Genomic DNA, 14,603 nt, shown 5'->3' with positions numbered 1-14,603 from the left:
CACGGTGTGGCCACATCTTCCCGCTTTGTAATCAAAGATTGAAATCCAAATTTTCAAGTGAAATGTTGGTTCCAGCTTCTTTTAAAACACTGCGCAGGCCAAACAAAACACACCTGAGAGCCACATCCGGCCCGCCAACAGCCAGCGTGCCACCCCCGGCCGAGCTCCCCAGCAGCCCTTCTGTGCAATTTTTATGGTACTTATGGGGCGAGGGGGGGCAGAGCAGGAATGGCATTAAATACCCGACTCTCCCTGCTGGTACCCAGACACCTTTCTCCACTAAGAGTCCCCCTTTCTGGGACGTCCAGCCCTGTGAGCTCCATCCCACAGGATGAGCCCCCATCCGGGCGCACCTCTGTCTGTGAAGGCTCCCTCCCCGCAGGGCGGCCCGGCACCGGCCGTTCAGCTGCCTCCCCCCAGGCCTCTGGCCCAGCCGCCTCTCCAGCTCTCCAGCTCCCACCACCGGCTCCTTCTCCCTTCCGGGCGGGCAGCTACTCTGTCTGGCCTCTGAAGAAATGGCTCCGCTGGGGACCTCACTGGGGCAGGCCTTTGGACAAATCACCAGCCCTGGAGAAGTGACCGGGGGCGTGCCCAGCACTGATGCTCACCCACGCTGGGGACTTCTGCTTCGCCCCGGTCCCCAGGGAAAAGCTACTCTTCTACAAGTACGGCTCAAGAGCACTGCAGCTCCAAGGGACCCGAGGATGGCGTGCTCCACGTGTGGGTCCTCTGCAAACACCAGCTAAGGCAGATGGTGGCGGGCCACTGAGGCCAAGTCCAGCTCTGGCAGCAGCTTGCGAAGGGAGCCCACACCACCCCTCCTCCAAGTTCCTGCTTTCAGCTCCAGCCTGGGGCCAAGAGCAACAGAGACAATGATGTGACCAATGATAATAACTGTTGAAGCTAACCCAATACTGGCATTGCCGTATATACTTTCCAAAGCATGTGCACTTTCCCATTATCTCCCCTGTCCCCACCCCCAGCACCCCAGAGAGATGGCCAAATGTTATTATTCAATACTTTTATTATTAATCACTCTTCCCTTGCCCCTCAAAGAACCAGAGATAGGTTGGGCATCCTGCCCTAGCCCAGTGCCTCTCAAACGCTAACATGGCCCTGAATACCCCAGGGGAGCTTGTTAAACCGCAGAGTCGGATTCCGACAGTCTGGGGTGGGGCCTGAGATCCTGCACTTCTAACAACCTCAAGATGTTACTGACATGGATGCTACTGGTCCTCAGACCCCATGTTAGCAAGGCTTAGGTCACACGGTGAGTTTAGGGCTAGACCTAGGACACTAATCCAGGCGTCCTACCCTCCCCCCAGGATCCTGCCCTGGGGGAACAAGGCTCGCTCACCTCACTCTTCACGGGTTGGGGCCTCTTGCCCAGTTTCACCTCCAGGAAGTGCAAAGGGGCAATCATGGCCCCAATGTTGCGGATGTCGGCGTATTTCAGCTCCTCTGCAGTCAGAGCCGAGCTGGGGAGTCCGGTCAGGGGGCCGAGCCCTGGCAGAGAGCCCGCAGTCATGGAAGGGTCTGGGATCTGCCCAGGCATCATAGCAGGAGGAGCGGCAGTCCAGCCTGGAGTGGACAGGAGAAGAGCAGGACAGGCACTGTCAGCCGGGTGAGAGGTTCCATGAGGGGTTTAAGTCCCTGTGTCTCACCAGGACCTCACCTTTTCTTTCACCAATGTCCCCCTAAACCCCTTCCCCACCTTAAGGTGCTCTTCCTGCCCTTAAGTCCATTCTGTTATTGAGGGAAACTTGATCGGTTAATTCACACCAAGGTTACTGTTGGCACTTAGGCAATGCTTAACCCAATCACAGGCCACATTGATTCAGCATTTGCTATGGGCTGGGCACTGCGGTAATCCTTCCATCAGTCCCCTAAGACTGGGTCAGAGGCCATGACACGGAGGAAGAAGCCAAGGCTTAGAAAAAAGAACTCGCTCCAGACTGTACACAGTTAAAACCGGAGGAGCTGGATTTAGACTGCAACACGCTGCCTCCGAAGAGAATGGATCAGAATGGAGGCATCTCAAGCACCTTTGCACCTGTTTAAGAGGGAGCTATTTTGGGGCTGTCATGGTGCTTCCCCTCAAATCACACATCCCATTCCGCATACTTGTTAAGACACCCTGAATACGAGATGAAGCAGATCTAAGTTAACAGTGAATGTGTGTGTGAGTGTGTGCATCTTGCATCTATGAGGCACGGGAGATGGAATTCATTAGCATGTGCTTCCCCAGGGGAGCCCAGTACGAGAAAAGTCCTCCACGGGCTCTTCACTTTCAAAGCCAACACATATTCTAGCTCCACCAGACCCACAAGGTTTGCAAAGGAAGGCAGATTCAGGCATGAAAGAAAGACATAAAGTAGACAGGTCAACACTAAGGGAATTCTTTTTCGTTCTTTTCACTGGGGGAAGCTCATGGGTAAGAAACTATCCTTTCAAGGCACAGATGGCAGGGAAGAAAGCTTGTCTGCTAATAAAGCCAGACTTTCTGGCCACTTAACAGGGCTCCTACCTATCCATCCATCCATCCGTCCGTCCAATTGTCAACCACTTACTATGAGCCAAGCGGCACTGAGAACACTACAGGTCAGTTGTGCACAGTCTTGGCTTCTAAACAGCCTTGTAAGTAGCATTTCAGTACAAAACTGCCTCTGGATTCTAACCCTAAGGAAAAAAAAAATCATTTCTCCGGCTTCCCTGGTGGCGCAGTGGTTAAGAATCTGCCTGCCAATGCAGGAGACACGAGTTCGAGCCCTGGTCCAGGAAGATCCCACATGCCGTGGAGCAGCTACGCCCGTGCGCCACAGCTACTGAGTCTGTGCTCTAGAGCCCGTGATCCACAACTACTGAGCCCGTGTGCCACAACTATTGAGTTCACGTGCTGCAACTACTGAAGCCCGTGAGCCTAGAGCCTGCGCTCCACAACAAGAGAAGCCACCACAGTGAGAAGCACGTGCACAGCAATGAAGAGTAGCCCCCGCTCGCCGCAACTAGAGAAAGCCCGCGTGCGGCAACGAAGACCAACGCAGTCAAAAATTAAAAAAAAAAAAAAAAAAATCATTTCTCCCCCTTCCCGCCTCGCTGCACAGGGCTATAAAATTAAAACTTCATCTGTCTTGGAAATCCTGGGGGAGAAGCTTTGACCTATCTTTCTATCTTCACTCTCTCTTCCCATAGAAAGGGGTGCATTTGGCAAGACAGAGAAGATGTGATGTCCGTCAGACCACTTTCAGTGAGAAAGTCACTCCCTCCACCCTCTGGAGCCAGGCCTGCAATGCAGAGAGGGCTGCAGGCTGCCACGCCAGGAGGCTGCTCTGGGGCATGGTGGATGAGCTACATGTCTCCCCGGAACTCCTCCAGGGAGAATAAGAAAGGGGCCAGTGTAAGGACTCACTCCTCTGTGGCGAAATGATGCCTGGACCCAGCCATGTGGGTATTTGGCAGGCGGTGGGGGGTGGGGGTGGGGAGCGGAGGGGGGTGATTTCAGGCTACCTGAGTCAAACTGACAAAGGAAACTCGTATCTTTTCCTCAGAAGAGGGAAAAGAAACCCTACAAAACTCCCCCTTCTAGACCTGAACTGATGCTACAAGGAGTCAGCAACCCCAGGAAGGATGTTTAACTGAGCTAGTCAAAATGGACAGGAGATGGGAAGCTTGAAAATGTCCTATGCCTGGTGTTTCATCTGGACACAAAGCCCTACCAGGGGAGAGAGGTATCACACCTCAGGTATGGAGCAAAGCAAAAATATAGTGCAAAATCCCCTCCTTGGTCAGGAGCCCCAGAACCTCCCGATACTGTAAGGACCCATTCATGTGGGGCAAAATGTGCCATGTGGCCACTTAGCGAGTGGAGGGGTGATTTCAAGGGGTGAGTAATGCACATTTCTGGCGCAGAAAGGATAATCAACAAATACTTGACAAATGAATGAACGAAGAAACAAATGATAAATTCATGGCGGAGCAAAATTCAGTGAGTAGGGTAAGGATGTGTCTCTGGAAGTTTATATGCTTGTTATCCACCTCCAGATTATTCGTTCCCACGGTAGACCCCAAGAAAAATCCTCCAGAGGCTTCTGCACGTTTCCCCGCCAGAGCCATCTCAGGAGATGGAAGCCAGACCCCACTCTGTTCTGGGAATGATAGGCTCGGCTTGCAGCTTCTGTTTATTTTCAAACAGAAGGTATAAATGAGATACTAACACATGATCCCAAAATATAATGAATTCTCTGCTACTGTGAGAACCCCCCTGCCAGAGGGAGCACCCACTGGGAGCTGCAGCCCCATGAATTCTTACCATTCCTGCTCCCCTGTGAACCTGTCCCACTGACAACCCTCACCCAGGGAATTAGGCACCAGGTTTTCCTCTGCAGAAACAAAAAATCCCCCTCTCCTGCCTTTCCTCTCAAGGGTGCCCCTAACTGCTCAGATACAAACCACAAAGTCCTTAACACATGCCATTCCTAGGAGACAACCACAACAGCTGACATTCACCAGTGAGAAGTCATCCTAAAGGGCTCCGGGGGTGGGGGGCCGAAGATGGAGGAGCTAAAGCAGCTGCCTTTCATAACTGGATCCCCATTAACTGGAAGGAGCTGACTGATGAGCCAAGGCTGAAAGGCAACTTGGGTGATTTGAAAAATAAAACAAGTTGATGTGATTTAGGAATCTATAAAAGGCGGGGGGGCGGGTGACAGGGAACCAATAACAGCCAGGAGGAATTTACCCACTTCAAGGAAGACAGAGGAAAGATGACAAGATGTGAAATCATCTCCCAAACTGGTTATTCCATACAGAAACAATTTAGTGGGAGAAAGAGAAGTACACACTAAAAGTTGTAAGGGAAGAACCCAGAGTCTCTTCCCTCTGGGGCCCAGAAGTCCATAAGGAAGATAAACACCCTCCATGTCTCCATTAGTAACTGGGATGCATAAATAAAGAGCAAACGCTATACACTGGCAGATGACCCATATCGGCAAATAGTGCCTGTGCTTCAAAAGACAGGCCTAGAATCCAAAAAGACTTTGGTACCCCAACATTCACTGCAGCACTATTACCATAGCCAGGTCATGGAAGCAACCTAAGTGCCCACAACAGACGAATGGATAAAGAAGATGTGGTACATATATACAATGGAATATTACTCAGCCATAAAAAGGAATGAAACTGGATCATTTGTAGAGACGTGGATGGACCTAGAGACTGTCACACAGAGTGAAGAAAGTCAGAAAGAGAAAAATTTCGTACGTTAACGCATATATGTGGAACCTAGAAAAATGGTACAGCTGAACCGGTTTGCAAGGCAGAAATAGAGGCACAGATGTAGAGAACAAACGAATGGACACCAAGGGGGGAAAGCGGGGAGGGGGGTGGTGGTGGGATGATTTGGGAGATTGGGATTGACATATATACACTAATATGTATAAAATAGGTAACTAATAAGAACCTGCCGTATAAAAATAAATTTAGGGCTTCCCTGGTGGCGCAGTGGTTGAGAGTCCGCCTGCCGATGCAGGGGACGCGGGTTCGTGCCCCGGTCCAGGAAGATCCCATATGCCGCGGAGCGGCTGGGCCCATGAGCCATGGCCGCTGAGTCTGCGCGTCCAGAGCCTGTGCTCCGCAACGGGAGAGGCCACAACAGTGACAGGCCCGCGTACATCAATAAATAAATAAATAAATAAACAAACAAATAAATAAATATAAATAATAAATTCAAAAAAAAGACTGGCAATTCAGGACACTGACCAGGAACAACTTGGAAAACAGCCAATGAAGAAAAACCGGGTGATGCACAGATCAAAGATGAGACTGACAAGCAAGGCATGAATAAGACAGAAAGCATTCTGGAGGTCACAAGTGGACCCTAAGCTGCTGCTGAGACTAAGATTTGGGGTGGTTTGATGCAGCTTCCTGAGAGGCAGCTTGAAAGAAACAGGGATCAGGTGGATCCGAGGGAAAAGAACCTAAAGAAAAAATCTGATATCTGTATCTCTCTATCCTGACTTCCTCAGGGACTCGTAGGCACACGATTTGGGATGCTGCCTTGTACAAGTAGAAAAAAAAGTCACAAAACACTTCAAGTCCAGAAAATGGGCCCTGATGGGAGATATTAAGATGAAGTCATTTCAGCCAAAAGAATGAAGAGATAACTTAAAAACTTAAGTTTTTCCCTCTTATTTTCTTCTCTTGTTTACTGTATGTAAATCTGTAAGATATTATCATATTCTTTAATGGGAGTATCTATAAATAAACAATAGTCTTGCTTTGATGTGTCAAAATCGTAAAAGGCTACTCGTATTAGAAAGTGCCCAGTAATTGGCATCTTCATCTAGAATGGCAAAGATAGATTTTCTTTTTTTTTTTTTTTTTTGCGGTACGTGGGCCTCTCACTGCTGTGGCCTCTCCCGTTGCAGAGCACAGGCTCCGGACGCGCAGGCTCAGCGGCCATGGCTCACGGGACCAGCCGCTCCACGGCATGTGGGATCCTCCCGGACCGGGGCACGAACCCGTGTCCCCTGCATTGGCAGGCGGACTCTCAACCACTGCGCCACCAGGGAAGCCCTAGATTTTCTTTTTTAAAGGCAGATCAAGAGAAAGTTAGGATCTGCATCATGAACTTTCTGTCCGTCCACAGGAAAAAAGTTTAAGGAAGGCTCTAAAATCCCTGGGTCTCTTTGAGAAGGTTTGCTCCCCTCCAGGCAAACAGCTGGCCTGGACTGGCATCAGGAGGCAGGAATGGGTGTGCAAATGAGTGCAGATAGCCTAAGGCTGCAAGGCTTGGTGCTAAAAAAAAGTGGAGGTGAGTGAGGGCAGCTCAAGGAGCAAGGGAGTTCATAGGGTCAGGCCCCAGGAGCACTAGTGCAGTTGGAAGTCAAGAGCAAGTAACTGGCAACTGAAATCAACAGGTGGGAGGTCTTGGGAGCTGGAGCCTGGGAAGATTCCCAGGAGAAAGATGTGAAGGGCAGCAGTCCATGGCAGGGGCCGGGGCGCAGAGAGGGCAGAAAGGTGCCAGGCCAGTCATCACAGAGCATAGTACTATCATGAATCTTGGAGAATTAAACACCAAATCTGTTCTTGGAGCTAAGGAATCACCTGGGATGACCTCTCTCCTGGAATCTGAAATGATGCAGGTCCCCCAGCTTCCAAAAGTCAAGGAGATCCAGGAGGCAGGGAGCAAAAGGATGGTGAAGCTCCAAGAGGGAGAAAAGGGCAAGCAGCAAAAGACCAACTCCGATGGCTGGTTCAGCTCTGCAGGCAGGAGAGTGAGGCAGGTTAAAGTGGAAACTCCAGAGCCAGATCATCTGGGTGTGAATCCTAGCTCTGCCCCTGCTAGCTGTGTGACCTTGGGCAAGTTCCCGAGACTCTCTGTGCCTCACTTTCCTCAGCTGCAAAATGGGACTAATAACATTATTTGCCCTGTAAGGCTAAAAAGAAGATTAAATTCGTTAATACTTGGAAAGCACCTGGAACGGCACCCGCACTTGGTGAGTGTGAAGTCAGCGTAGCTTCAAGGGCCTTCCTTCCTGGAGCAACACTAGTGCTTGATGACCCCTCAAGGTCCCTTCTGCACAGTTCCCAGTTCCCATCTAACACCGGTCTCCCATTCCTATGGCCATGAGGAGGATCCCCGGAGGATTCTCTGGAGATCCAGCCCAGAGAATTCTCTGCTCTCCCACTTTCCAACTCTAAATCTCAAGGAGGCAGGACCATCCTGCATCCACGCAGTTACTGCAGAAGAGAAACAACAGGTGGCAGATCAGGGCTGGGTACAAAGGTGCAGAAATGAGACCCAGCACCTGCCCTCTGCCTCAGTTTCTCCTAAGTCCTCCTCCATCTCACAGGCCAGAAGACAACTGCATAGATCACTGGCAACAGGGCACTCCCAGCTGGCTGGGTTTCCACGCCTGCCTCCAGAAGCACAGCGCCAGCATCTCCTGTGTCCTTCAATCCACTGTAACCCTGCACTGCTTAGAAGGAGTCACTCCTCAGATCTTCATAAGAGAATGCAATGTGGTGGGTGTCAGGAGAAGCCACCAACACAACCTGATCCCTGCATAGCCATCCCAGCCATAGAAGAAACTGGAACCTCTCCCCAAGAAAGATTCTTCTCTGGAGACCAGGGAAATGCTTTTGACAAGCCCTGCCTGTAAACACAGCTTTCTCCCCTGCCTAATGTAGGTGCTCAATAAAAACACAGTAAGTCATTTCTGCCAGGATCCTTATCCTGAGCAGCGAGAATAAGCTGGGAAAGAACTGCCGGCAGGCCAGACTTCTCGACTCTCTTCCCACCTCACCCCATCTCTGTTCCTTGGTGCCAGGAGTTCATAGCATCATACATAACACAGACACACACACAGAATGTGACCGATCCTTTGGCCCTTTGTAAAAAATATGCCATTGGCCAGTTAAAGCTTTGGAAATGGAGCTCCACGAATGGAATCCCAAGGGCTGCAGCAAGAAAACAGACGGAAAAAAAACCCAGAATGGTGGGCTCTGGCCGGGCCCCCCGCAGCGATTAGTGTAAAGAAACACAGGCTGAAAATTCCAACCGGGGGTCGCTAACGCGCTTGTCTCCGCTGAGCTTTGGGAGGCCAAACCATACACCCACGCACAAGAGCAAGCGTGCGCACACACGTATGTGCACACACACAGGCACACGGAGCTTGGCAGCCTGTGAGTTCCAGAGCTGGTAACACAAGCCACAGAACCGACTGCCAAGACAAGCAACAGATTGAGCCAGGCCCAGTTTCATTGGCCACCATACACTGCATATGGCCCAAGACGCAGCCAAAACAGTGTTCTCACCCTCCTCAAAGGCATAGGAGACCCTCTGTTTTCAAACACACCTCCACAGAGCCTTAATTAAAGGAAAATGGAAAAATAATGTGCCCGCTGCTCTCCCCCTGCCTATATAGGGTATGCACACACACATACCCACATACACTCACTCTATTTTTCTCTTCCTCCCATTTTGGTTTCCAACATAATTCATTCACATGGAAAAAAAGCAAACTGCATCCTGCAGCAGAAAAGAATGTAGCTTGCCCTCAGCCCTGGCTCTGATCGCTCAAGTTGAGCTGGGGCTAAATGAATACAGAGCAGGCCAACCTAGAGTCTGCACTGGCCCCTTTCTTTCAGAACAGAGCTGGAAACAGAGACACTTGTGCGAGGGACAGTCGCAACACCAGCAGCCCCATGACAAACGAGGCCTGGAGAGCCTAGCCCTTCTCAGCCTTCTGCCAAGTTTTCTGCAGGTTGGAAAAGATGCCCACACATCCTGCAAACAGGTGGTAGCTGCAAAAGCCAGGTGGCGAGTGAGTGGAGAGATCCTTGTCCAGATTCTTCCTTAGGGGACACTGTTACCAGTTATCAACACATCTCCTTGGAGGTGGCTGCAGCCCACCCAGGAGAAAAGTCAGAAGCCTCCACATCCATGCCTTCCAGCTGCCCTTCAGATCTCACAGCGCCCAGCTCTTCAGGAAAATTCTGGAGCTGCCTGCAACTCTGAACCGAAGCCAAAGTAGAAGGGAAACAGAAGAGTCTTTGAGAAATCCGTCCTCCCTGTTTTAAACAAGGCAAAACCTTAACCAGCCAGAGGCACGAGAATAGATCTTGCTTCTCTTCCCTGGTCGTCAGGTTTATATAAAATCAGAGCCATGCTCACACCTGATACCTAGTTAAACTCTCCCCTAGAAACCTGCAACGGAAGATAAGGCGTCCATCCAAACTGCAGCCAGATTGGCTGGAAAGATGAAAACAGTGGGAGGTGTTTTAAAAAACCCTCAGGGAAGGGAGGTTGGGGGGAAGGGAGATAACATGTGAACACAGTTCACTGCAAGGCCTTAAAGGACAAGCAGGCACCCAAGCATGGTTCAAAGCTTCAGCTTCTCACAGTTCCTCAAACTAAGACCCTGAGGAGTCCACGAAGATTTGAACCTGGGAACACACACCCACACAGTCTGCAAGCCCTTTTTAGAGAGGCAGACCTGAGCCCAGCTGCCCTGAGCACATGTGGTCAGGCCACAGCCCAATGCCCTGGATGCGGGGGGAGGTGGGGGGGAGAGGCCCAGTGCAAGGGTCACGCAATTTTGCTACGGGAGCTGACCCGAGGGGTCAGTTGAGCTCCTCTTTTACCTGCCTCTCCATCTCCAGCCGCAGGGATGGCCCATCCATCCCTGCAGAGGTGCGGAGGCCTCCCTGTCCCCCCTACCCCACCACTGACCCAGGCAAAACCGGGTCTGCAACCGCAGGGTCAGGGGTCCACAGCCGCTCAGGCTCCTTTTGGTGGTGGTGGGGGGGGGGCAGAAGACAGCCGTCTGGGCTCATTACCTAGAGGAGCCGGCTGGCCTCCTTATGTAACCTGGCTTGGGAGCTGGGGGAGACCAAAGGGGACCCAGCCACCCCGAGACCCCCTCCCAGAGGGGGAATCCCGGAGCAATGGCCTTGAGAGAAGCCCTCTTCATTGTATGGAGAGCCCCAGCCCTTCTCAGTGCCTTCCTCCAGGTCCTCAGGCGGCCGTGCTTCCTCCCTGCGACGGGGTTGGGGCAGGCAAGACTTGCCAGCAGGTCCCTGTCATCCCTCCACCACCAGCACCCTGCACTTCCCTGGCCTTTCACCCTCCATCTCCACCCCGCGTCTCATCTCCCCGGGCAGTTTTCTCCCCCACTCACCCGCCTTCCCCGCCGCGCAAGGAGAGCACCTCCCTGCAAACGGACGGGGGAGGAGAGCACGGGAGGGAGACGGAGAGAGTCTCGGCTGCCCCGGGAGCGGACGGAGCCTCCCGTCCCAGGGTGGGAACCAAAGGGAAGCCACCGGCTCGCGGACCCTTGGCGGGAGGGGCCGGACTGCAGCGTCCCCCTCCGGGGCAGCGCGGGTTCCCGGAGCTGCGGGAGCCTCCCCGCGGGGCTCGGGTTTCGGGGCCCGGCGCTCTCCGCCCGCGCGGGGGCGGCAGTCCCAGGTGCCCGCGGCCAGCGCGCCCCACCCAGCCCGGCCCGGCGCCCCCAGCGCGTGCCCTCGCACCCACCGAGCAGAAGCCGAGGGCGGAGGCTGCGGCCCCGGGACCGGGACCCGGCTGCAGGCGCCGTGCCCGCTCAGCGCCGCTGCCGCCCGGCCGCGGAGCTCCGCCCGGTGCCCAGGCCCGTCCCGGCCCGGGAGCCGCCGCGGCGCCAGCCCCGCCGCCGCTGCAGCGTCCGCCGCCGCCAGCGCCCCCCCGTCGCGGCCGCCGAGCGTCCCTCCCGCAGGCTGTGGCGGGCGGCGGGACGGGTTGCATCAGCCCCGGCTATATAGCGGCCCCTGGGCGGCGGGGAGGGGTCGGGAATGCGGAACCGGCCGAGCTGCCAGCTCCAGACGTCAGAGGGGGACGGAGAGGAAGGGAAGGAGGGGACAGGGGAGGAGGGGGGTGTGGATCCGGCGCTTCACACCCACTGACCTTCACCTCCCCCGCCGCATTTCGCGCCCTCCTCCCGCGGCTCCTCGCGGTCCGCTCCCCGCGGGGGCGGCCCCGGCCCCGCAGCAGCGGCCCTGACTCCATCGCGGCCCCCGGCTCTCCCAGCCGGCGGTGCAGGAGCGCGCGAGGAAGCAGGACGCGGCGGGCGGTTATGTAAGAGCATCCCCAGCGCACAGCCGACCGGCTTCCACCCCGAGACACAGCTCGGGCCGAAAGCAACGAGAAGGTGGCGGCCGGACAAGTCAAAAGGCCCTGGAAGCAGACGTAGCCTGTGTTGAACCATCTTCCTCAGTCCTTAGCTCTTTTTTCCCAAACCGAGAAAGAGAGAGAGAGAGAGATTTCAACACATTTTCATCCTTGGACACTTAAGCACTGAGTGAGGAAATGATCTCGCAAGCCTGTTTCGTTTTTCTGGGCAGAAGGATGGGCAGAGGATCAAGGCGTTTGGGTGCCTCTACCCCCGCCTACTAGCCCACCTGGCCACCACAGCCGCCCTTCAGCCCTGGGGTGGTTCGCTGCAAAAGACCTGCCCTCCTTGGACTGCAGCCTGAGCCCCCCACCCCTTTCCCTTTCCCCATGGCTTGCACAGTTTGACCCCTGGGCTTTTTATCACACTCCAGCAGGCTTCTCCTTTCCGCTCACGGACGCGCGGGCGGACACCCGTGTGAGCAGCCGCCGCCCTCAGCCCACCCCGAATGGCCTTCTTTCCCTTTACAACTTCCATTGCCAACTGAACTCCTACCTTTCATCCTCCTAAGAGTGGCAGATGGTTAAGGGTGACTCCAGAGGAAATGCGTCCTCCACGGTGCCTTCAGTATGTAAAGGCACAGAGACACCGAGCCCTCAAGCACACATGTGGCACCTGAGACCTTGGCATTCTGGTTTGCATCTCCTTCCTCCAGACCCCCTGGTTGCTCAGCCAACCCCCTGCCTTTCTGCCTCAGCCAGGGAGGAGTGACAGTGTTTATATTCAGTGACCTTCAGCCTCCTTCTCAGAGTGATGTCAGATCATCACCCACAGAAGAAAGGAAGTGAAAGAAAAAGTTCATGCCTTCTTGGAGTGCAAGAAACAACCAGCCTTGAGACCGATGGAAGCAAGTGAGCAGAGCCCAGTGAGCAGGTCTCTTCAATTTGAGGACAGTGAGCTCCTTTTCTTATTCCCAGTGCAGGGAAATCTTTCTGCATCAGAGGACTGGTCTTATGGAGGGAAAGACAGAGCAGGTCCCAATGACATCGACTGACCATTTTCACCTTCACTGTCAGCTCTCTCCCGTGAAGCATTGAAGTTAGCAAGTAAAAAGAAAGTAAGGTCCTAAGAGAAGGTACAGTAGAAAATGAGTAGTAATTTGACAGTCTTGTGGAAGAACATGACTCTCAGCCCCAGAAAGGCCAACTACACCTTTACTACAGCAGAAACATCAAACCTGGGTACTATGAAACGGCCTTACAATGTTTCCCCCATGAGCCTGAGGTTTGGACATTTATATGGAAGAAAACACTGAATGGGGGCAATGTTACTTTATGCGTCTTCGTCTGGAACTTTGGAAAAACTACACTGGTCTATGTGTAGGGACCAATAATTAGTGTGCCTGGTTAGAGCAATCCTTTCCAGGGCTGCCTTTGGACGTGGTTAGGCCACCGGCAGGCTGACTGGGCCTTTGCTTCACTCACAAATTAAATATACTACAGGGGGTGCACCGAGGGGTAACCTGGAGGTCTTTAGCCCCTTCAATCTCCCTATAATATCCATTAGGTCTCCTCCATTATTTGATATGGATGCTTTTTAACTTTATATAAAATGCTATGTAAACACAGCTTCAAGACCTACAGCCACATTGTCCCCTACTAGGCCCCTCTACGTAGTTATTGCCCCTGGAAGTGGCTGGAGAGAGACCATAAATTGGCCCGTTTATGTTGACATTGGTCTGCTTCTCCCTGCCTTGCTGGTTGGAGCTGATCTACCACTGGCTCTTAGAGATGGACTAGTGACCCAGCCTAAGGCAGTTTAAATTTAGGTTTCCTATTGCTTGCAACTAAAGAAGTCCCAATTAATACATCCAGCCCTGGCCAGTGGGCTGCCTCAGAGATTGCCATATATCCAAGTGAGTCTGATGACACTAGGAATTTTGTGGATCTGCTAGGAAGAGAAGCGGACAGAAGCTGGACCTGAAAATGCCTGAAGCTACCACGTGGAAAGGGTCTTCTGAGAGTGAAGCTAATGCAAAGAAGAGTAGAGTTTAGCCCAGCAACAGAGGGGAAGACAGATCAAGTTCAGGTGTCGTTGTCTGCGTTCCTGAATCCAGACATGCCTGACATCATCCCTACCTCTGGAGTTTTTAGTTATAGGAAACTATATTATAATTTATATAATATAATATAATTTCTATATTACAGAAATTATATCTTACCTAAGGCAGTTTGAATTTAGGTTTCCTATTACTTGCAACTAGAAAAGTCCTGATTAATACACTGGGTTTTGTGTCTCTGACTTATTTAGATATTGCCTTTTAAAGCTTAACGGACATTGATGAATCCCAACCTCTTTGCAAACAGGAAAAAGGGAACCAACAAGGTAAAATAATTATTTCCCCACACCTGTTTCTCCAGTATCAATGGAGGAAGTGGTAGTTCTGAGTAAACAACCAATTGACTTGTCTTTATGCTAGGATTTATGGAAACTATATTTTGTGCCTGTGAGATACACAAACTTTAAGACATGATTCCTCACCTGTCCCCATTTCCCATCTATTTAGGAAGAATAACTTGAACACTTATAAACAGCTAGACCAAGGGTAACTAAAAGCTACTAAGTGACGCCAACTATAAGCACTGTAGGAGTTCAGACAGGATTGTTGCACAATAGAAAAATCATTTGTTAATTGTTCCATTCTCTACTCAAACTGTGTAGACCCAAAATTGCAAACTAGCAGCTGCCAGGCTGAACTTGGCTTTGATGGCCAAATTTTTTTTTTTTTAACTTGAAGATTACACACAAAAATCTAGATTTCTATTCTCTTAAAAAAAAATCAGGGCTTCCCTGGTGGCGCAGTGGTTGAGAGTCCGCCTGCCGATGCAGGGGACACGGGTTCGTGCCCCGGTCCGGGAAGATCCCACATGCCGCGGAGTGACTGGGCCCATGAGCCAT

At 52.3% G+C, this 14,603-nt stretch overlaps 1 protein-coding gene across 4 annotated transcripts in view; it reads right to left on the bottom strand.

Moving 5' to 3' along the window:
- JDP2 (Jun dimerization protein 2) overlaps positions 1–12,378 on the bottom strand; it is a 41,416-nt gene extending 29,038 nt beyond the window's left edge. The window contains exons 1-2 of one of the 4 annotated variants that reach the window (XM_032622720.1): positions 12,201–12,378; positions 1,358–1,581 (exon numbers count right to left, since the gene is read on the bottom strand). In XM_032622720.1, the coding sequence (XP_032478611.1) occupies positions 1,358–1,581; positions 12,201–12,207 (231 nt within the window). In that variant the 5' untranslated portion in view covers positions 12,208–12,378. Of the gene's footprint in view, positions 1–1,357; positions 1,582–11,035; positions 11,170–11,440; positions 11,623–12,200 lie in introns of those variants that run through there. The other 3 variants (XM_032622719.1, XM_032622718.1, XM_032622721.1) reach the window with 3 other exon arrangements.
- Between the last annotated feature and the right edge of the window lie 2,225 nt (positions 12,379–14,603).

The sequence above is a fragment of the Phocoena sinus genome, chromosome 2 (assembly GCF_008692025.1).
Source record: "Phocoena sinus isolate mPhoSin1 chromosome 2, mPhoSin1.pri, whole genome shotgun sequence".
NCBI classification, from domain to species: Eukaryota; Metazoa; Chordata; class Mammalia; order Artiodactyla; family Phocoenidae; genus Phocoena; species Phocoena sinus.
Note: the sequence above shows the minus strand (reverse complement) of the source record. Positions and strands in the feature narration are given on the sequence as shown.